This window comes from Oncorhynchus masou, chromosome 1 (genome assembly GCF_036934945.1).
Source record: "Oncorhynchus masou masou isolate Uvic2021 chromosome 1, UVic_Omas_1.1, whole genome shotgun sequence".
Lineage (NCBI taxonomy): Eukaryota > Metazoa > Chordata > Actinopteri > Salmoniformes > Salmonidae > Oncorhynchus > Oncorhynchus masou.
Window position 1 is genome coordinate 77759701 of NC_088212.1, and position 22020 is coordinate 77781720.

Sequence of the window (22020 nt, forward strand, 5' to 3'; positions counted from 1 at the left end):
TCTACAGGTGGCACAGCACAGATGAACAGTATCTCTCACCTCCTTCTCTTGGTGGCAGGCGACACACTCTCCTGCACATGGCAGTGAAGGCCCACAGGTACTTCTGCAGACTCTCGTCTGTCTTCTTGTGCAGCCGAGCCATGGCTCTGAACTTGGTCCAGTCGAAACGGCCCAGGTCTGGGTCAAACACCACACCAAAGGTAGACACCACACGGTAAAAATCAGCTTCCTCTCGCCTCGTCCATCTGGGGAGAGGGAGGGAGAGAGAAGCAGAGAGAAAGAGAAGTAGGGGTAGAGATAGAGATATACACAGAGGGAGGAGAGAAATAAGAGAGAAGAAGGAGACATTGGTATAAGTTATAGACTGTGGCTAACTTTACGTTTCTGTCCAGGCCTTGCAGCTTCATTTACCTCTGCTGGCGTTCTATCTTGGCGGCCATCTTGGGGTTGATAGTGTCGTTGAGGGTGGGTGGCAGGGGACACAGTGAGGGCGTGACCTGGGTGGTGTGCTGGGTCTGGTGGATGTGGAGGATCTGTCTGGACTTGGTGTAGCGCTGAGAGGCTGTGATCAGGCGTCTCAGTCTGGCTGTTAGCACTGAGGAAGAGGGCCAGTAGGCTGCATCTCCTCCTCCTCCACCTAACCCTTCCATCATCACTGGAGCACCCTCTGGAGAGCACACATACACAACACACTAATTGTTTAACCAGGGAGAACGCCTTTTAAGTTGTTTTATAGTAGTGGAAGAAGTTGTAGTAGTTTCAGCAGTAGAAGCACTAGTAGTAGTGACTGTTTGTAATGGAAGTGACTGTTGGTAATAAAATATATAGTAGTTGTTGTTGTTGTAATAGTAGTGACTGGTAGTAGTAGTAGTAGTAGTAGTGACTGGTAGTTGTAGTAGTGGTGGTGATTGGTAGTAGTAGCAGTAGTATTAACTAGCTGTAGTAGTAGTGAGTAGTAGTAGTAGTATTAGTCATGCCTGGTAGTAGTAGTAGTGGTGGTGACTGGTAGTAGTAGTAGTAGTAGTATTAACTGGTAGTAGTAGTAGTATTAACTAGTTGTAGTAGTAGCGAGTAGTAATAGTAGTATTAGTGGTGACTGGTAGTAGTAGTAGTAGCAGTAGCTGGTAGTAGTAGTAGTAAACTCAGCAACAACAAAAAACATCCTCTCACTGTCAACTGCGTTTATTTTCAGCAAGCCTAACATGTGTAAATATTTGTATGAACATATCAAGATTCAACAACTAATACATAAACTGAACAAGTTCCACAGACATGTGACTAACATAAATGGAATAATGTGTCCCTGAACAAAAGGGGGATCAAAATCAAAAGTAACAGTCAGTATCTGGTGTGGCCACCAGCTGCATTAAGTACTGCAGTGCATCTCCTCCTCATGGACTGCACCAGATTTGCCAGTTCTTGCTGTGAAATGTTATCCCACTCTTCCACCAAGGCACCTGCAAGTTCCCAGACATTTCTGGGGGGAATGGCCCTAGCCCTCACCCTCCGATCCAACAGGTCCCAGATGTGCTCAATGGGATTACGAGCCGGGCTCTTTGCTGGCCATGGCAGAACACTGACATTCCTGTCTTGCAGGAAATCACGCACAGAACGAGCAGTATGGCTGGTGGCATTGTTATGCTGGAGGGTCCTGTCAGGATGAGCCTGCAGGAAGGGTACCACATGAGGGAGGAGGATGTCTTCCCTGTAACACACAGCGTTGAGATTGCCTGCAAGCTCAGTCCGATGATGCTGTGACACACCAGCCCAGACCATGACGAACCCTCCACCTCCAAATCGAAGCCGCTCCAGAGTACAGGCCTTGGTGTAATGCTCATTCCTTCGACGATAAACGCGAATCCGACCATCACCCCTGGTGAGACAAAACCGCGACTCGTCAGTGAAGAGCACTTTTTGCCAGTCCCGCAGATGAGCAGGGACCTTGGGTATCTTTCTTTTGGTGTTTTTCAGAGTCAGTAGAAAGGCCTCTTTAGTGTCCTAAGTTTTCATTACTGTGACCTTAATTGCCTACCGTCTGTAAGCTGTATAACAGAGGGCACAGCTAGTCAGACTCAGGGAAGGAAGGTCCATGTATAACGGAGGGCTCAGCTAGTCAGACTCAGGGAAGGAAGGTCCATGTATAACAGAGGGCACAGCTAGTCAGACTCAGGGAAGGAAGGTCCATGTATAACAGAGGGCACAGCTCGTCAGACTCAGGGAAGGAAGGTCCATGTATAACAGAGGGCACAGCTAGTCAGACTCTTAACGACCGTTCCACAGGTGCATGTTCATTAATTGTTGATGGTTCATTGAACAAGCATGGGAAAAAGTGTTTAAACCCTTTACAATGAAGATTTGTGAAGTTATTTGGATTTTTACAAATTATCTTTGAAAGACAGGGTCCTGAAAATGGGACGTTTCTTTTTTGATGAGTTTAGTAGTAGTAGTAGTAGTAGTAGTAGTAGTAGTGATTTGTAGTAGTAGTAGTGACTGGTAGCAGTAGTAGTAGTAGTGACTGGTAGTATTAGTAGTGACTTGTAGTAGAAGTATTAGTGACTGGTAGTAGTAGTAGTAGTGACTTGTAGTAGCAGTATTAGTAGTAGTGACTGGTAGTAGTACTGACTGGTAGTAGTAGTAGTGACTTGTAGTAGCAGTATTAGTAGTAGTAGTGACTAGTAGTAGTAGTGGTGACTGGTAGTAGTAGTGACTGGTAGTAGTAGTGACTGGTAGTAGATATTGTGATATAATGTGTATTGGTTGTGATAGTACAAAAGTTGAGTAGAAAGAGACTGAATAGAAATATGTAACTGACCTCCAGGGTTGTCTGTGACAACCAGGTCTCCAGGAGAGGAGGCGTCATCCTATGGAGGAGAGAAGTGTGTGTTAAAACACTGGACACAGAACTGGACACAATAACACTCAAAACAACCTGTATTATCTAGTCTCTACAGGGGCAGAGAATACACATGCTAGTCAGTGTGTACAGCAGCCTTATCTGTTGCTGTGCTGGCTCTGTTCTGCCCCCGTTCACTGTGGCCTCACCTCCATATCGTCCTTCAGCAAGGCTGGGGCAGGCTTGTATTCTGGGTCATCCACGTCCCTGCAAACACAGATAACAACCTTCAGTCAGTCAGCCAGCCAGTAAGTCAGCCAGTTATTCAGTCAGTCAGCAAGGGCCACACACGGTAACAGACAGGGGAACTTGCAGGCAGCTCCTAACAGCTCTGAACTAAACACAGACTCAGACTCAATTCAGAAAAGGTTTTTACAATAATATCAGTTTCTGGTTTCTTCCTTTTCTATCATAGTTTTATGACTGGTTATAAAAAGCGATACAACAACTGAAACTTTTTAAGTGTGTCATTGTGTGTTAAAGCCCTGTCTGAGTCAGTGGAGGAGACCGACAAGCTAACTCCCTGACTCAGTCAGTCAGTCAGCCATGATGTGTAATGTTACCTACCCATCCATGAAGTCATTGGCTCTCTGTTCAGCAGCGATGGCCTTCTCGTCTGGCCGGCCCACCCGCTCTAGGAAGCAGAGGGCAGGGTCTGCACGCACTGTGTTATACTTCTCATAACCTGTATAGTGGACCACAGTGGAGAGGTAAGCAAACAGAGGTTAGAACTTGGAAACATGAAGAGATAGAAAACAAACATACAGCTGGCCACTTTCCCCCAAAGGTGTGTGACAGCTGTCATCCAGTGTTAACTACATCCCCGTGGAAGAACATGAAAACACCTACAGTACATTTTCCACATGACACTAACTCAGAATTGTACATACTACACCGTATCTGATGAATTCCACCTGACCCTTTTACAATCTCTATATTTGTCTAGGCTCTGTTCCTATATCCATTCTAGTAAACCAACTTAGAATACATGCCCAATACATGACTTTATGCTAAGTGTTAAGCTAGTATCGTAGCCCTAGTATCACACATTCTAGATGTCTCAGGCCTGTGGGTCAGTTAGCACATCCCTGGTCCCTGTTGTTGACTCACCGTGCTTGTAGACCCCCAACAGCAGACACTTGTCAGAGATGTTGTCCCACCACAGGGCTGGTAGCTCAGAGCTGTCGGGCTCAGGAACCCAGATCTTGATCTCACTGATGAGGAGGAGGGAGTGTGGACAGAACACAACGTGACAGGAGGAACAGGGACTTATGGGTACAACAGCATTGGGGACTCATGGGTACTATGACAGCTGGGTTTCCATCCCAACATTGATTCTCAGATAAGCAACAGCATGGTACACCCAAAACCATGAGCTTTCAGCATCAAGGCTGAAAATGTGTCTGGAGGCTAGAAATAGTCAACGTTTTTCCTCACCCACTTCTGAATACCCTCCTTAATAGTATTGGTTCTGAGAAGCTGCTGATCCATCTTTAAACAGCAGGTGGAGTGACGACTGACTTTCCCTGAGTCTGACTAGCTGTGCCCTCTGTTATACATGGACCTTCCTTCCCTGAGTCTGACTAGCTGTGCCCTCTGTTATACATGGACCTTCCTTCCCTGAGTCTGACTAGCTGTGCCCTCTGTTATACATGGACCTTCCTTCCCTGAGTCTGACTAGCTGTGCCCTCTGTTATACATGGACCTTCCTTCCCTGAGTCTGACGAGCTGTGCCCTCCTTCAGACATGGTGATAGATAGAGACAGCTACAGTATGTATGGGAACAACCTGTCATGTATGGTCTATGTCCTTACCATGGAAAACATGAACAACATTGGCCCATGAATGAACAGGTTTTTATTTAAAAAGTGAATGTAAACGGAACCTTCTAAAACGATGTGTCAGATGAATTTGCATGCCAGCAGCTTACCAGAAATCCCAAACTTAAACAAATACTGGCATAGTGCTGGCAGCCTGGCTGAACTGTTTTGCATAACATTCAGTCTAGCCTGAATAGCCCCGATCAATCCGACCATCTCAAAATAATGGAGTAAATAGTGTAATCCTCTTCAAATAATCTAATAACTGAAATGACTAATTAGAGGATAGACAGAAAGAGCGCCAGGGAGCTTCGGAAATGTTGTGTTCTCTACTCTAAGGGTGTCAATGTTCAGAGCTGTTTGGTTGTAAAAGAGGTGAAAGTTCAGCTCACCTGGAGTCCACGCCGTCCAGTATCTTCTGTGACTGGCTTCCCATCACCTCTTGTTTCAGGTAGTAGAGCATTCTAACCCGCAGCAACACCCTGCACACAGACACAGCCCCGCCCACGGTCACCACAAAGCCTCAGCACGCACAAACGCTGAGAGAGCAGAACAGCTTTCACACGCACTCATGTCCGTAAATACACACACACACACACACAAACGGACACACACACGCACACACACACACACGCACACACACGCACACACACACGCACACACACACACGTACAAACTCATGCATACACACAATCAAAATATCACACTCTCTCACACACATTCTCACCTTCCTCCTGGATGACTGAAATACTGTGCCTAGCTCGTCACGGTAGATGACTGAAATGCTGTGCCTAGCTCGTCACTGCGGATGACTGAAATACTGTGCCTTGCTCGTCACGGTAGATGACTGAAATGCTGTGCCTTGCTCGTCTCGGTAGATGACTGAAATGCTGTACCTTGCTAGTCACTGCGGATGACTGAAATACTGTGCCTTGCTCGTCACGGTAGATGACTGAAATGCTGTGCCTTTCTCGTCACGGTAGATGACTGAAATGCTGTACCTTGCTCGTCAGGGTAGATGACTGAAATACTCTGCCTTGCTCGTCACGGTAGATGACTGAAATACTGTGCCTTGCTCGTCAGGGTAGATGACTGAAATACTGTGCCTCTCTCGTCACGGCAGATGACTGAAATACTGTGCCTCTCTCGTCACGGCAGATGACTGAAATACTGTGCCTTGCTCGTCAGGGTAGATGACTGAAATACTGTGCCTAGCTCGTCACGGTAGATGACTGAAATACTGTGCCTCGCTCGTCACGGCAGATGACTGAAATACTGTGCCTCGCTCGTCACGGCAGATGACTGAAATACTGTGCCTCGCTCGTCACGGCAGATGACTGAAATACTGTGCCTCGCTCGTCACGGCAGATGACTGAAATACTGTGCCTCGCTCGTCACGGCAGATGACTGAAATACTGTGCCTCGCTCGTTACGGCAGATGACTGAAATACTGTGCCTCGCTCGTCACGGTAGATGACTGAAATGCTGAGCGAGACAGTGTCTGTGCCATAGAGAGAGAGACAGTGTCTGTGCCATAGGGAGCGAGACAGTGTCTGTGCCATAGAGAGCGAGACAGTGTCTGTGCCATAGAGAGCGAGACAGTGTCTGTGCCATAGAGAGCGAGACAGTGTCTGTGCCATAGAGAGCGAGACAGTGTCTGTGCCATAGGGAGCGAGACAGTGTCTGTGCGAAAGAGAGCGAGACAGTGTCTGTGCGAAAGAGAGCGAGACAATGTCTGTGCCATAGGGAGTGAGACAATGTCTGTGCCATAGGGAGCGAGACAGTGTCTGTGCGAAAGAGAGCGAGACAGTGTCTGTGCGAAAGAGAGCGAGACAGTGTCTGTGCGAAAGAGAGCGAGACAGTGTCTGTGCCATAGAGAGCGAGACAGTGTCTGTGCCATAGAGAGCGAGACAGTGTCTGTGCCATAGAGAGCGAGGCAGTGTCTGTGCCATAGAGAGCGAGACAGTGTCTGTGCCATAGAGAGCGAGACAGTGTCTGTGCCATAGAGAGCGAGACAGTGTCTGTGCCATAGAGAGCGAGACAGTGTCTGTGCCATAGAGAGCGAGACAGTGTCTGTGCCATAGAGAGCGAGACAGTGTCTGTGCCATAGAGAGCGAGACAGTGTCTGTGCCATAGAGAGCGAGACAGTGTCTTTGCCACAGAGAGTGAGACAGTGTCTGTGCCATAGGGAGTGAGACAATGTCTGTGCCATAGGGAGTGAGACAATGTCTGTGCCATAGAGATGAGTGGTGTGATATGATGTGATCTCTGGGCTGGCAGGGAGAGGAGAGAAGAGAGAGGCAGGCTGAGTCAGAGGAGAGATGCTGTTTCCATGACGCACCCAGCCAGGCATCAGTCAGGAGGTGGAAGGTGGAGGGTGGTGGGTGGAGTATGGTATGCCTGATCTGTGATGGACTGGCATACATTCTAGTCTCCCTTCCTCTCTTAAGCTAGGGTCTGAGAAAATCTAGTTTTTTTATCTGTCTAACAGTGTGGCAGGTTAAAAAGTCCAGTGTAGATTTCTTCAGATGGTGTGTGTGGCCCTAGCTTTACACATCCAGTATGACACTAGTGGAAAGGGAGTGACATGAGAACCCCCCTCTGCAGGCAGAGCTGTGAGCTCCAGTGCTGAGGCTCAGGTCTAGGCCTCCCCCCTCCCTCTCTGCCTCTGAGGGGCTGTGCCCTGGGTCTCCCTGCAGCAGCTGCTGTTTCCTGTGGCTGTCAGCAAGGCCCTACATCACTCTTTCCCTCTCTCTCTCTCTTACACTCAGACAGACAGCCTGGAGTGTGGGAGGTATCTGACGGAGAAGGGAACCTCTCTGCCCCAGACATAGAGCTCATACATGCACATGAGTGTGAGTATACACACACACACACACACACACGATACAAACAGTCCACATGATACAAACAGTCAGATACATAAAGGTAAACACACACCCACAATCACATGCAGATCATATACAGTGCCTTGCGAAAGTATTCGGCCCCCTTGAACTTTGCGACCTTTTGCCACATTTCAGGCTTCAAACATACAGATATAAAACTGTATTTTTTGTGAAGAATCAACAACAAGTGGGACACAATCATGAAGTGGAACAACATTTATTGGATATTTCAAACTTTTTTAACAAATCAAAAACTGAAAAATTGGGCGTGCAAAATTATTCAGCCCCCTTAAGTTAATACTTTGTAGCGCCACCTTTTGCTGCGATTACAGCTGTAAGTCGCTTGGGGTATGTCTCTATCAGTTTTGCACATCGAGAGACTGAAATTTTTTCCCATTCCTCCTTGCAAAACAGCTCGAGCTCAGTGAGGTTGGATGGAGAGCATTTGTGAACAGCAGTTTTCAGTTTCTTTCCACAGATTCTCGATTGGATTCAGGTCTGGACTTTGACTTGGCCATTCTAACACCTGGATATGTTTATTTTTGAACCATTCCATTGTAGATTTTGCTTTATGTTTTGGATCATTGTCTTGTTGGAAGACAAATCTCCGTCCCAGTCTCAGGTCTTTTGCAGACTCCATCATGTCTTCTTCCAGAATGGTCCTGTATTTGGCTCCATCCATCTTCCCATCAATTTTAACCATCGTCCCTGTCCCTGCTGAAGAAAAGCAGGCCCAAACCATGATGCTGCCACCACCATGTTTGACAGTGGGGATGGTGTGTTCATTGTGATGAGCTGTGTTGCTTTTACGCCAAACATAACCTTTTGCATTGTTGCCAAAAAGTTCAATTTTGGTTTCATCTGACCAGAGCACCTTCTTCCACATGTTTGGTGTGTCTCCCAGGTGGCTTGTGGCAAACTTTAAACAACACTTTTTATGGATATCTTTAAGAAATGGCTTTCTTCTTGCCACTTCCATAAAGGCCAGATTTGTGCAATATACGACTGATTGTTGTCCTATGGACAGAGTCTCCCACCTCAGCTGTAAATCTCTGCAGTTCATCCAGAGTGATCATGGGCCTCTTGGCTGCATCTCTGATCAGTCTTCTCCTTTTATGAGCTGAAAGTTTAGAGGGACGGCCAGGTCTTGATAGATTTGCAGTGGTCTGATACTCCTTCCATTTCAATATTATCGCTTGCACAGTGCTCCTTGGGATGTTTAAAGCTTGGGAAATCGTGTTGTATCCAAATCCGGCTTTAAACTTCTTCACAACAGTATCTCGGACCTGCCTGGTGTGTTCCTTGTTCTTCATGATGCCCTCTGCGCTTTTAACGGACCTCTGAGACTATCACAGTGCAGGTGCATTTATACGGAGACTTGATTACACACAGGTGGATTGTATTTATCATCATTAGTCATTTAGGTCAACATTGGATCATTCAGAGATCCTCACAGAACTTCTGGAGAGAGTTTGCTGCACTGAAAGTAAAGGGGCTGAATAATTTTGCACGCCCAATTTTTCAGTTTTTGATTTGTTAAACAAGTTTGAAATATCCAATAAATGTCGTTCCACTTCATGATTGTGTCCCACTTGTTGATTCTTCACAAAAAAACAGTTTTATATCTTTATGTTTGAAGCCTGAAATGTGGCAAAAGGTCGCAAAGTTCAAGGGGGCCGAATACTTTTGCAAGGCACTGTATATGGCATGTACTAGCACAAGTCATACTGAGAATGTTACACATATCCCAACAGCACACAGGCCTCGTCAGTCTTAACCTTACATTCCTAACAGGCCAGTACTAGTAGCTACACAGTATTGAACACACATCTTCTAAATGTCATTATCATAGGACAGGGTGCTGGATCTCTGTGTGGGACAGGGACAGTAGGGGGCCATGCCTGTGCATGCCCATCCCCACGCCAGTCCACATTCCTCCCTGAGGGGAAAACGCGGAGGTCAGCAAAGCTACAGAGTGTGTCCCCGTTTGCCCAGAGAGCCTCCCATCGGACGATCCCTGGCTTCAGCACTACTGCTCTGGGAACAATGGGGAACTTTCTGTGGAAGCCCTGCATGACTCTGTTTAAAGCAGGATGGCAGGAGACAAACCCCCCAAACAACCCCCTTTAGAAAGACAGCAACCTAAATCTATTTACTGTAGTTTAACACATTTCACCATCATCTATTTGGCTAAGTTTTATATCTCAACAACCATCATCTAGTTGGCTAAGTTTTATATCTCAACAACCATCATCTATTTGGCTAAGTTTTATATCTCAACAACCATCATCTAGTTGGCTAAGTTTTATATCTCAACAACCATCATCTACATGTATTTGGCTAAGTTTTATATCTCAACAACCATCATCTATTTGGCTAAGTTTTATATCTCAACAACCATCATCTATTTGGCTAAGTTTTATATCTCAACAACCATCATCTATTTAGCTAAGTTTTATATCTCAACAACCATCATCTATTTGGATAAGTTTTATATCTCAACAACCATCATCTATTTGGATAAGTTTTATATCTCAACAACCATCATCTACATGTATTTGGCTAAGTTTTATATCTCAACAACCATTATCTGCTAACTTATAGGTTCATATTTCAAACCATTTCATTGGATGTAAGAGTTGTTTTCTTCTCCCCATCATCTATGTAGCTTTATACAGTATAAAATATAATAAATCCCTGGCTGTAGTGTAATCAGTTTTTTCTATCTGTCAATAAAAGATCAATGACAGCTATTAGTTTGTGTTAAAATCCCATTCAAAGGATTATCATTCAACAGTGTAATCTATAATCTGATTCACGGTCATTATAGAGGAAAGCCACAGACGGAGAAGATGGCTGCTTCAACTTGACTTAATTACAGACAGTGGTGTTGACGTGCAGGACTCTGCTATTGACAAAAACATACATTTATGTTTTCACACAGGCTAGTGTCAATACACTGAAGCAAACTGAGGGAAATACAAAATTTGAGACGTTTCAAAAATGCTCAACTCTATATACAACAGAGACAGAACCTATGTTTATTTCCAACATCAATAAAAACCAAGCTAAGACACATTGGAACAAACAACTTGTCTTTGTTAATGTAACTATTAGACAACAATACCATAAAAAAAATCTAAAAGTGTACTGAATATATTTAATACTATAGGCCTATTGTACCAAGAGTAGCTTCTTACTTGTTGCAGTGGTGTTTGAGGTGCTTCTTGTATCCCTCGTCCTGTAGCATGTGTTCTGGGTTGTGCTTTCTGATCCACTCAGCCTTCTGGATGTCAAATGTGCTGGATTGAGTCTTCATCTTCTTCCCTTTCCTGCCTCTGGGGACTGGGGTCGACAGACCTGAGGGAGGAACACAGATACAATTTGTGGTTATGGACACCGGTTTATAAACCCACATTATAAACATTAACAGTAAACCAATAGCACAGTGGTAAGGGGAAATGCCCTTTAAAGGAAGAATTCCTTGAGAGGAACCAGATTCTAATTTGTGGTTGGACCCCTGAGCTTTGGTCATTGTGAGCTTGTAACGTACCCAGGTGGTTCTGTAGTTCCTTGGTCTGTCCGTCCTCGGAGGGGGCGATCAGGTCCCACATGAAGCTCTTGATCTTGTCGTCACCGCGGTAGTGAACCAGACAGTAGGCCAGAAGGGCTCTGCAGATAGACTCTACATCACGCTCTGTCAGCTGCTTCTTAAAACGACCATGGAGCAGGATATCCTTCCAACGACCCCACCTGGACGACACAGGAGAGGAGAGGGTCAATGCTGGAGACAAATACTGTACAATATAGATGCACAACACAGGAGAACTTCAGTAGACACAATACTGTACAATATAGATGGACAACACAGGAGAACTTCAGTACAGACACAATACAATATAGATGGACAACACAGGAAAGCCTCAGTACAGACACAATACTGTACAATATAGATGGACAACACAGGAGAGCCTCAGTACAGACACAACACTGTACAATATAGATGGCCAACACAGGAGAGCCTCAGTACAGACACAACACTGTACAATATAGATGGACAACACAGGAGAGCCTCAGTACAGACACAACACTGTACAATATAGATGGCCAACACAGGAGAGCCTCAGTACAGACACAACACTGTACAATATAGATGGCCAACACAGGAGAGCCTCAGTACAGACACAACACTGTACAATATAGATGGCCAACACAGGAGAGCCTCAGTACAGACACAACACTGTACAATATAGATGGACAACACAGGAGAGCCTCAGTACAGACACAACACTGTACAATATAGATGGCCAACACAGGAGAGCCTCAGTACAGACACAACACTGTACAATATAGATGGCCAACACAGGAGAGCCTCAGTACAGACACAACACTGTACAATATAGATGGCCAACACAGGAGAGCCTCAGTACAGACACAATACTGTACAATATAGATGGCACACACAGGAGAGCCTCAGTACAGACACAACACTGTGCAATATAGATGGCCAACACAGGAGAGCCTCAGTACAGACACAATACAATATAGATGGACAACACAGGAGAGCTTCAGTACAGACACAATACAATATAGATGGACAACACAGGAGAGCCTCAGTACAGACACAATACTGTACAATATAGATGGACAACACAGGAGAGCCTCAGTACAGACACAACACTGTACAATATAGATGGACAACACAGGAGAGCTTCAGTACAGACACAATACTGTACAATATAGATGGACAACACAGGAGAGCATCAGTACAGACACAATACTGTACAATATAGATGGACAACACAGGAGAGCTTCAGTACAGACACAATAATGTACAATATAGATGGACAACACAGGAGAGCTTCAGTACAGACACAATACAATATAGATGGACAACACAGGAGAGCCTCAGTACAGACACAATACTGTACAATATAGATGGACAACACAGGAGAGCCTCAGTACAGACACAATACTGTACAATATAGATGGACAACACAGGAGAGCCTCAGTACAGACACAACACTGTGCAATATAGATGGCCAACACAGGAGAGCCTCAGTACAGACACAACACTGTACAATATAGATGGACAACACAGGAGATCTTCAGTACAGACACAATACAATATAGATGGACAACACAGGAGAGCTTCAGCACAGACACAATACAATATAGATGGACAACACAGGAGAGCCTCAGTACAGACACAATACTGTACAATATAGATGGACAACACAGGAGAGCCTCAGTACAGACACAATACTGTACAATATGGATGGACAACACAGGAGAGCCTCAATACAGACAACACTGTACAATATAGATGGACAACACAGGAGAGCCTCAGTACAGACACAATACTGTACAATATAGATGGACAACACAGGAGAGCCTCAATACAGACAACACTGTACAATATAGATGGACAACACAGGAGAGCCTCAGTACAGACACAATACTGTACGATATAGATGGACAACACAGGAGAGCCTCAATACAGACAACACTGTACAATATAGATGGATAACACAGGAGAGCCACAGTACAGACACAATACTGTACAGCAGTAACACTGAGAACAAGATGTGGTTGGTCTGGGCTGAAACTCAAGTCTGCAGATCCTGTGGGTCCCCAAGATAAGTATTAAAGAACATTGTTATTTAGTATCAATGTTGGTTTGTATATTATCTGGCATAAGTGATCCAGTCACTGTCACTGACCCGTATACTAGTAGGTTCTTCTCCACTCTGAAGCACTCTGTCCTGCCGTAGCTATTGAGGCGGTCGTGGGGCCGGCGGAGCTTGGGCTTGTCCTCGTTGTCACTCTCGCCCTCTGACAGCTCTGCCAGCTCGTCCTTAGTGGCACTGAAGGGTCGGGTCTGCTTCCTCACCCTCGGAGTGTCAATTACCAGGCTGTTCTGTTGTGGAATAGGAACACACACAGACACTCAGATACTATTGTAGCAAATTTACACATGGCATTGATCTTATCTCCTATATAAAAAATCTCATCGCGGCCAGAAAGAGCAGGTTCAGTGTTTAAACTAAAGCATTACTTACTCTGCCATTGGCAGTGTCCATGTCAATCTCAGCCTTCTTGGCCCACTTGTCCCAGAAGTTGGGGTCGTCCAGAGAAATGTCTGTGCGGTTTCCGGATGCCACAAAACTGGCCTGAGAGAGAAGGAGACATTATATCACATTAAAACTTGATAATCAGATTCACTGTTCCTTCCTGAGTCTCCTTCAATGAGAAGTCTGAGTCTCCTAAAAGAGCTGAGAGTCTGTGATGAAGAGTGACATGAGAGTAGACAGGAGACACTGGTTACTACTGTTCGTCATGCAGAAAGAAAAAAGATTGCAACATTCAAACAATGACCACTGTGTGGTGCTCTTTCAGTCACTGGGTACCTTGGCAAAGGTAGATCCCCGTCCCTCAGACTCGATGGTGATGGTCTTGGTCCTGCGTTGAAGGATCTGGTCGATGTCCTCCTCACAGAACTTGGCCCCCTCATCCTCATCGTCCATCAGAGCTCCATAAGCCCCTTTCCTCAGCAGGTCCTCGATCTCCTTTTTAGACAGCTGCTGCTGGGTTGGCTGGAGAGAGGGGAGGGGGAGAAGGAGAAACAGAGAGGGTGTTAGGGGAACTGATGATGGACTACAGTAGATCACAGACTGGACTATTTACACATTACATCCTTGTACACACAAACATGTGCACAACACATGCACACGCATTAACACCACACAAAAACAGACAGACACTCTAGTGTGAGAAACGCAGAGGAGCAAGACAGTTAGTTGAACTGAAGCTGAACTGGATCACATGCCAGACCTGTGAGTAGCAGCAACCCCCAGCTGACCCACGGTGTGTTAGTATGCAGCTGGTGGTGATAATGTCTGCTCAACACTTTCTTCCTGATAGTCCAGCTAATCCAGAGAGAGAAACAGCTAAGCTCCTCCTACACACTGATGATGCAATAAGAGGATATCTCAAAACTGTGTTTATTATATTGACTAGTCCATTTTCTACATTCTCATTTTGTAGAATGGACTTAACATTTTGTGCCTTCGGAATATATTCTGTCCCCTTGACTTTTGACACATTTTGTTACATTACAGCCTTATTCTAAAATGGATGAAATCATTTTTTCCCCTCGTCAATCTACACACAATACCCCACAATGACAAAGCAAAAATAATATAAATATATTTTGCTTTGCAAATGTATGACGCTACAAGCTTGGCACACCTGTATTTGGGGAGTTTCTCCCATTCTTCTCTGCAGATCCTCTCAAACTCTGTCAGGTTAGATGGGGAGCGTCGCTGCACAGCTACTTTCAGGTCTCTCCAGAGATGTTTGATCGGGTTCAAGTCCGGGCTCTGTGGCTGGGCCACTCAAGGACATTCAAAGACTTGTCCCAAAGCCACTCCTGTGTTGTCTTGGCTATGTGCATAGCGTTGTTGTCCTTTTGGAAGGTGAACCTCCGCCCCAGTCTGAGGTCCTGAGCACTCTGGAGCAGGTTTTAATCAAGGATCTCTCTGTACTTTACTCCATTCATCTTTGCATCAATCTTGACTGGTCTCCCAGTCCCTGCCACTGAAAAACATTCCCACAGCATGATGCTGCCACCAGCATGCTACACCATAGGCATGGTGCCAGGTTTTCTCCAGATGTGACGCTTGGCATTCAGACCAAAGAGTTCAATCTTGGTTTCATTAGACCAGATAATCTTGTTTCTCATGATCTGAGTTTTAGGTGCCTTTTGGCAAACTCCAAGCGTGCTGTCATGTGGCTTTCACTCTACTATAAAGGCCTGATTGGTGGAGTGCTGTAGAGATGGTTGTCATTCTGGAAGGTTCTCCCATCTCCACAGAGGAACTCTAGAGCTCTGTCAGTGACCATCGGGTTCTTGGTCACCTCTTTGACGAAGGCCCTTATTCCCGATTGCTCAGTTTGGCCGGGCGGCCAGCTCTAGGGAGAGTCTTGGTGGTTCCAAACTTCTTTCATTTAAGAATGATGGAGGCCACTGTGTTCTTGCGGACTTTCAATGCTGTAGAAATGTTTTGGTACCCTTCCCCAGATCTGTGCCTCGACACAATCCTGTCTCGGAGCTCTACGGACAATTCCTTTGACATCATTGCTTGATTTTTGCTCTGATACGCACTGTCAACTGTGGGACCTTATATAGACAGGTGTGTGCTTTTCCACAGGTGGACTCCAATTAGGTTGTAGAAACATCTCAAGGATGATCAATGGAAACATGATGCACCTGAGCTCAATTTCGAGTCTCATAGCAAATGGTCTGAATACTTATGTAAATAAGGTATTTATGTTTTTTATTTTTAATACATTTGTAAAAAACTCTGAAAACCTGTTTTGCTTTGTTATTATGGGTTATTGTGTGTAGATTGCTGAGAAAAAAATAAATATTTAATCAATTTTAGAATAAGGCTGTAACATAACAAAATGTGGAAAAAGTCAAGGGGTCAGAATACTTTCCGAATGCATAGAGCATGATACAGGTGCTGCAGTGTGTGTGTGTATGACGAACACAGCAGACTCACCCCTCCTCCCGGCACGCTGTTCTCTCTGCCACTCATGCTCTGCAGCACAGCCTTGTCCAGGCCCAGTTTGAGGCTGGCCCGGTCAAACATCTCCCGCTCGTAAGAGTTCCTGGTGATCAGACGGTACACCTTCACCGCCTTGTTCTGACCAATCCTATGGCAGCGAGCCTGGGCCTGAGAATAATAGAAAATTACTTGGTTATGACCAGCCCAATACATTTTATATTTGTCCAATAACAATTACTTCAGGATCAAGATCGTTGCTCTGCTATAATAATATAATATATGCCATTTAGCAGACGCTTTTATCCAAAGCGACTTAGTCATAAATACATACATTTTACTATCCAAGCTGTGTCAATTAAAAAGTTAAACTATTATAATAGGATATAAAAGACACTTCTCAATTCAAGGACTTCCTGAATTGACTGACTTGAAATAGAAAGTGACCACACCTTCGTTGCTAATTGTATTACAGTGGAGGCTGAAGTCACTTTAAATGTCTGTGTGTGTCTTTACCTGCAGGTCGTTCTGTGGGTTCCAGTCTGAGTCAAAGATAATACAGGTGTCAGCAGCAGTCAAGTTGATGCCCAGACCTCCAGCCCGGGTACACAGCAGGAACACAAAGCGGTCCGAGTCTGGTTTGCTGAAACGGTCTATAGCTGCCTGACGCAGGTTACCTCTCACTCTGCCATCGATACGCTCATACAGGTACCTGAGGAACACAGGACCATGCAGGGTTGGAGTAGGATCTTCTAGTACACATAATTACAAATGTTCTTGCATTACATTCAAGTATCATGAATGTCAACATTTACATACAGTACGACACTGAGCTTTACAGTAGCTGATACAACACCAACCATCACACACTAAGAGGCCTCCAATTGCCACACTATATGTCCAGGAATTAGTTTTTTGTCACCCACTGTAAAACAACATTCACTAGTTCTCTCCATCTTTCCTCCATTCCTGTCTCTCTTTTCCCCTCTCTCTCTATTCTGCTCTCTCCCTCCTTTCATCCTTCCTCCCCCTTTCTCTGGCAGAGAACAAGGTGGTTTAGCACGCTGATCAAGAGCAGCCTCTTTACCAGGAGCCCTGGCCTCGTCTCACCCCACATCCTACCCCTCATCTTCTTCACCTTACACACCTCACCCCTCACCTCTACAGTGACTCACTTCTCTCCACCCACCCACATACTCCTCTCTCCCTCTGTCTGATGTGGGAGTTCCCCGAGGGAGTCTGTGACCTGCCGCTGATCCCCGGCTAAGCCTTGCCTTGCCACTGAGCGGAGCACCGCGCCTTGTGTGTTTACACTGGTTTGGTTCGGGGTTTGAGTGCCAGAAAGAAGCAGGGAAGGGAGAAGAACACAGGGCCAGGCACAGGATAGTGAGAGAGACAAGAGGAGAGGATAGAGAGAGGGAGAAGAAGAGAGAGGACAGAGATATCAGGAGGGAAAGGGAGGAATATATAGAGACCACACAGACCAGGCCAGTCGCCTGCTTTCCTCAGCTTAGACGGGCTGCTGGGATAATATCCTTTTCATTTAGCGTGCAAACAGGAAGCTCATTAAGCCAGGAGATTAAGACCTTGAATGAAAGGGTCTTGGTACATTCTTCTGCTTCTGTTACACAGTCTTTATCATCTCCCTGCTCTGGGTAGCATTATGGAGTGATGATCACTGGAGGCTTTAAAAGGCTCTTTCTCGGACAGTCACTGAAGAGAAAGGCTAATGCTTAGATATTCAACATTTCTCTTCAACTACATTCAATTTAATAAGGGAAAGTACTGGAGTGATTCAGCTTTTGTTGCACTGCAAACTGCTAGCTAACTAACACCAGATAATAAACCATAAATACTTCACTTTGAAAATGGAGCTGAAAAATGGGAATTACAAAGTCTATTACCCTTTCAAGCATGATTCCTGTCTTTTTCCGCATCAGCCTAGCTGAAACTGCAGAGGGCGTTTAAAATTCGACATGCACTGACACAAAGTAATAAACATTATATATCTCATCTCAAACTACCTCATCTCACAATATGAAATATCTGAGGAGAGAGAACCTTGATTTCCAGGCTTCTATTGGAATGGAATACTTGGGAGCATAGTAATACAAGGCGAGAAGAGAGGCAGGCAGCAGTACCTTCTCTGGATGAGGTAGTCCTCCAGGATATCCAGACAGCGGACCATTTGAGAGAAGATGAGGACCTTGTGTCCCCCGGCCTTCATCTTGGGCAGCAGCTTGTCTATGAGGACCAGTTTACCAGCCGACTGCACCATGGCCTGCAGGTGGAAATCAAAGGCAACAGGGCTGTACACCTCTCGGAAGTCCTCCAAGATCTTCTCCTCAGCACCTGGGAGAAATGGACAGGCAAATAAAGTCAGTGATGTTATCAGTGTTTCTGCTACAATTGTATTGTACAAGCAGGGCGGGCCCCTGTCGAACGCTGTTGCTACCAGAGTTTGGCTTCTATTGGGGAAAGACTGGATGACAATCTGGTACCATGCTACCATTTTGACCTAACCTGTATGCAGTTCATATACAGTACCTACTTTAAGACAGACAGGAATAGCAACTCAGTCATGGAATCGATTTTGTACAATATGGTACTGGAAAAAAGAGGGTGGACCTGAGTGAGGTGGCGGTACAAGGAACTCTCTCTCTGGTCACTGGTTAGAAGGATAATGACCAAGCAACTGAATGACCAAAGAGACAGCTCACACACACAGCTCACTGCCTTGAACTCACAAACCAGCATTGCTCGAATTACGTTGGTAATGTCACGACTCCCACCGAAGTTGGCTCCCCTGCCTGTTCGGGCGGTGCTCAGCGGTCGTTGTCGCCGGTCTACTAGCTGCCACCGATCACTTTTCCCTTTTCTGTTAGTTTCGTCTTATGAGTTGCACCTGTTCCTATTTGTGTTTTCTTGATTTGCTTACCTATTTAAGCTTGTGAAGCCCGCCCTTGTTTGTGCGGGATTATATTTTGTTCACGTGTATTGTATCGGAGGTGCTATTGTGCATTTAAAGTGCATTTCTCCGTGAACCCTCTGCGCCTGATTCCCACCTTCCCCTCCTAGTCATCCGTGACAGGTAACCAGTTTATAATAGCAATAAGGCATCTGGGGTTTGTGGTATATGGCCAATATAGCATGGCTAAGGTCGTGCCTAAGAACAGCCCTTAGCGGTGGTGTATTGTCCATATACCACAAACCCCTGAGGTGCCTTATTGCTATTATAAACTGGATACCAACGTTTTTATTTTATTTATTTAACCTTTATTTAACTAGGTAAGTCAATCAAGAACAAATTCTTACTTACAATGACGGCCTACACTGGTCAAACCCGGACGACGCTGGGCCAATTGTGTGCTGCCCTATGGGATTCCCAATCACAGCCGGTTGTGATACAGCCTGGATACGAACAAGGGTGTCTGTAGTGATGCCTCTAGCATTGAGATGCAGTGTCCTAGACCGCTGCACCAATATGGAGCCCATATACCGAGTTTATCAACTCTAAAGCTGATCCTTTAGTTGTCCTAGCCCTCATTAAAACTGACACACACACACACACACACACACACACACACACACACACACGTACAAACAGAAGCAGCTGTCAAACCACAGGCAAAGGTTCACTCGGCTGGCCTTGTATGAGAGCACAGTGTCAAACCAGATTAACCAGAGCACAAGTACACCAGTGACATAAATATATTACAGCTAGGAGGGCAGGGAAGAGGGAGAGGAAGAGGAATGGACCAACAAGGCAGCTTTTGGATGTGGGATGAACGGAGGGAGATGTGAAGTTAGTCCATCTGTTCCAGAGCCTCAACCACCTGACCTGCTTTCTCTGTTCTAGGAGTTCTGACACAGCTAGGAGAAAGATGGAGGGAGGAGGGTGGGTGAGAGAAACAGACAGCGCCATAGGGAAAGATAGTGAGGAATGAGGACATCTCTGACTCAGAGGTTTTCATTCTGCCCCAGGGCTGCTATAGGGCTCTTTACTAAAGGTATGTGCGGGAATGACCCAAATCAGCCTACCCCACACGGCATACACTGTCCTTCCATATATCAAGAGGCTACATACAGCGTTCCACAACCTGGATTGTAGCAATATCACTGTTAGTACCTTTGATGAGGTAATGCTGGTTACAGCAGCTTCTCAGCTCCATCATGGTGTTGACCAGGTTGAGTTACAGTCAGGCTTGGGGCAATTCCAGTCAATTAAGGAAGTAAACTGAAATTCCAATTCCAATTCTCTTCAATGCTTTTCAATGGGGAATTGGAATTTGGTTTACATTCTGAATTGACTGGAATTTCAATGGAATTGACCCCAACCCTGGTTACAGTTAGGGTTAGGTAGGGGTCAGGGTTAGGGTCAGGTAGTGGTGTGTTCAGTACCTTTGATGAGGTAGGGGTGGTTGCAACACTTCCTCAGCTCCATCATGGTGTTGACCAGGTTGGGGACGTTGGCCTGGCCGACTCCTTTAGACAGGAAGGAGAAGTTCTTCTCTAGGATGGCTCTGTAGTACTTCTTCTGGATGTTGGTCAGCTCAACCTGACCACATTATAAACAAACATTCAATTATATAGGACAATACACAGAAACCACATCAGTCAGCAAAACTAAGACAAAAAAACACAAAAACTCAATCTCAAGCACACAACGCAAACACGCACATACCCACCTCAATGATGGTTTCCTCCTTAGGAGCCAGCTTCTTCTCCACGTCCTCCTTGAGACGACGCAGCATCATGGGCTTCAGGATGGCCTGCAACTTCTGGACCTGAGAGAGACACAGATATGCATGTTCATATATGGACGCATGCATACGCACACATACACACAGACACAGTTTACAGTAATATGTGAAGCTTTTTGACCTGAGACACATAGAGACAGAGAGATGGAAGATACAGGTTAACATGTGGAGAGTCGGGAACGCCCACTTTCACACACCCACACACACACCCACACATGATTTTAACAAGAGGTGCTGAAAGATTAGCAGGATTAAGAGGGGTTGACCATGGGCCGGTCAGTGGTATAATTGTCAAACCAGTACAATACACTGAGTGTACAAAACATTAGGTACACCTTAGAAATCCTTCTTTAACATGTCTCCTCTCCTTCATTTACACCTGCTTTCTATGACATGGACTGACCAGGTGAATCCAGGTGAAACCAATGATCCCTTATTAAATCCACTTCAATCAGTGTAGATGAAAGGGAGGAGACAGGTTAAAGAAGGATTTTTAAGACTTGAGACATGAAGTGTATGTGCCATTCAGAGAGTGAATGGGCAAGACAAAATATTTAAGTGCCTTTGAACAGGGTATGGTTGTAGGTACCGGGAACACCGGTTTGAGTGTGTCAATAACTACAACGCTGCTGGGTTTTTCACACTTAATAGACTGATGAAGTCCATGAGGTTGATAACAGGGGTTCTAAATAACTGTAATTACATCAGCATAATGCTAAAGGGCCTTTAACATAACATAACTTTCCAAAACAGCACTCACTCACTCACTCACTCACTCACTCACTGACTGACTGACTGACTGACTGACTGACTGACTGACTGACTGACTGACTGACTGACTGACTGACTGACTGACTGACTGACTGACTGACTGACTGTCTGTCTGTCTGTCTGTCTGTCTGTGTGTGTGTGTGTGTCTGTGTGTGTCTGTGTGTGTGTGTGTGCTCTATTCTCCTTCAGAGTTCCATCTGTACCGACAGGATCATTATTTCCACACACTGACACACTGTTCAAACACCAGGTGGGGTGAGTGGGGGAAAACACTCATGTCCCTTGATACCATATGAAAACAAATTAGCTTCTGTA

At 45.4% G+C, this 22020-nt stretch overlaps 1 protein-coding gene across 10 annotated transcripts in view; it reads right to left on the reverse strand.

Moving 5' to 3' along the window:
* LOC135551064 (chromodomain-helicase-DNA-binding protein 9-like) overlaps positions 1–22020 on the reverse strand; it is a 121352-nt gene that overhangs the window by 14646 nt on the left and 84686 nt on the right. For all 10 annotated transcript variants that reach the window (XM_064982522.1, XM_064982480.1, XM_064982496.1 and 7 more), the window contains 17 exons: positions 20860–20958; positions 20573–20729; positions 18313–18523; positions 16688–16883; positions 16169–16342; positions 14012–14197; positions 13664–13774; positions 13325–13521; positions 11155–11354; positions 10802–10961; positions 5106–5195; positions 4004–4107; positions 3461–3578; positions 3043–3100; positions 2813–2861; positions 412–667; positions 40–245 (listed from right to left, as the gene is read on the reverse strand). In XM_064982522.1, coding sequence (XP_064838594.1) covers positions 40–245; positions 412–667; positions 2813–2861; positions 3043–3100; positions 3461–3578; positions 4004–4107; positions 5106–5195; positions 10802–10961; positions 11155–11354; positions 13325–13521; positions 13664–13774; positions 14012–14197; positions 16169–16342; positions 16688–16883; positions 18313–18523; positions 20573–20729; positions 20860–20958 — 2572 coding nt within the window. The remainder of the gene's footprint in view (positions 1–39; positions 246–411; positions 668–2812; positions 2862–3042; positions 3101–3460; positions 3579–4003; positions 4108–5105; positions 5196–10801; positions 10962–11154; positions 11355–13324; positions 13522–13663; positions 13775–14011; positions 14198–16168; positions 16343–16687; positions 16884–18312; positions 18524–20572; positions 20730–20859; positions 20959–22020) is intronic.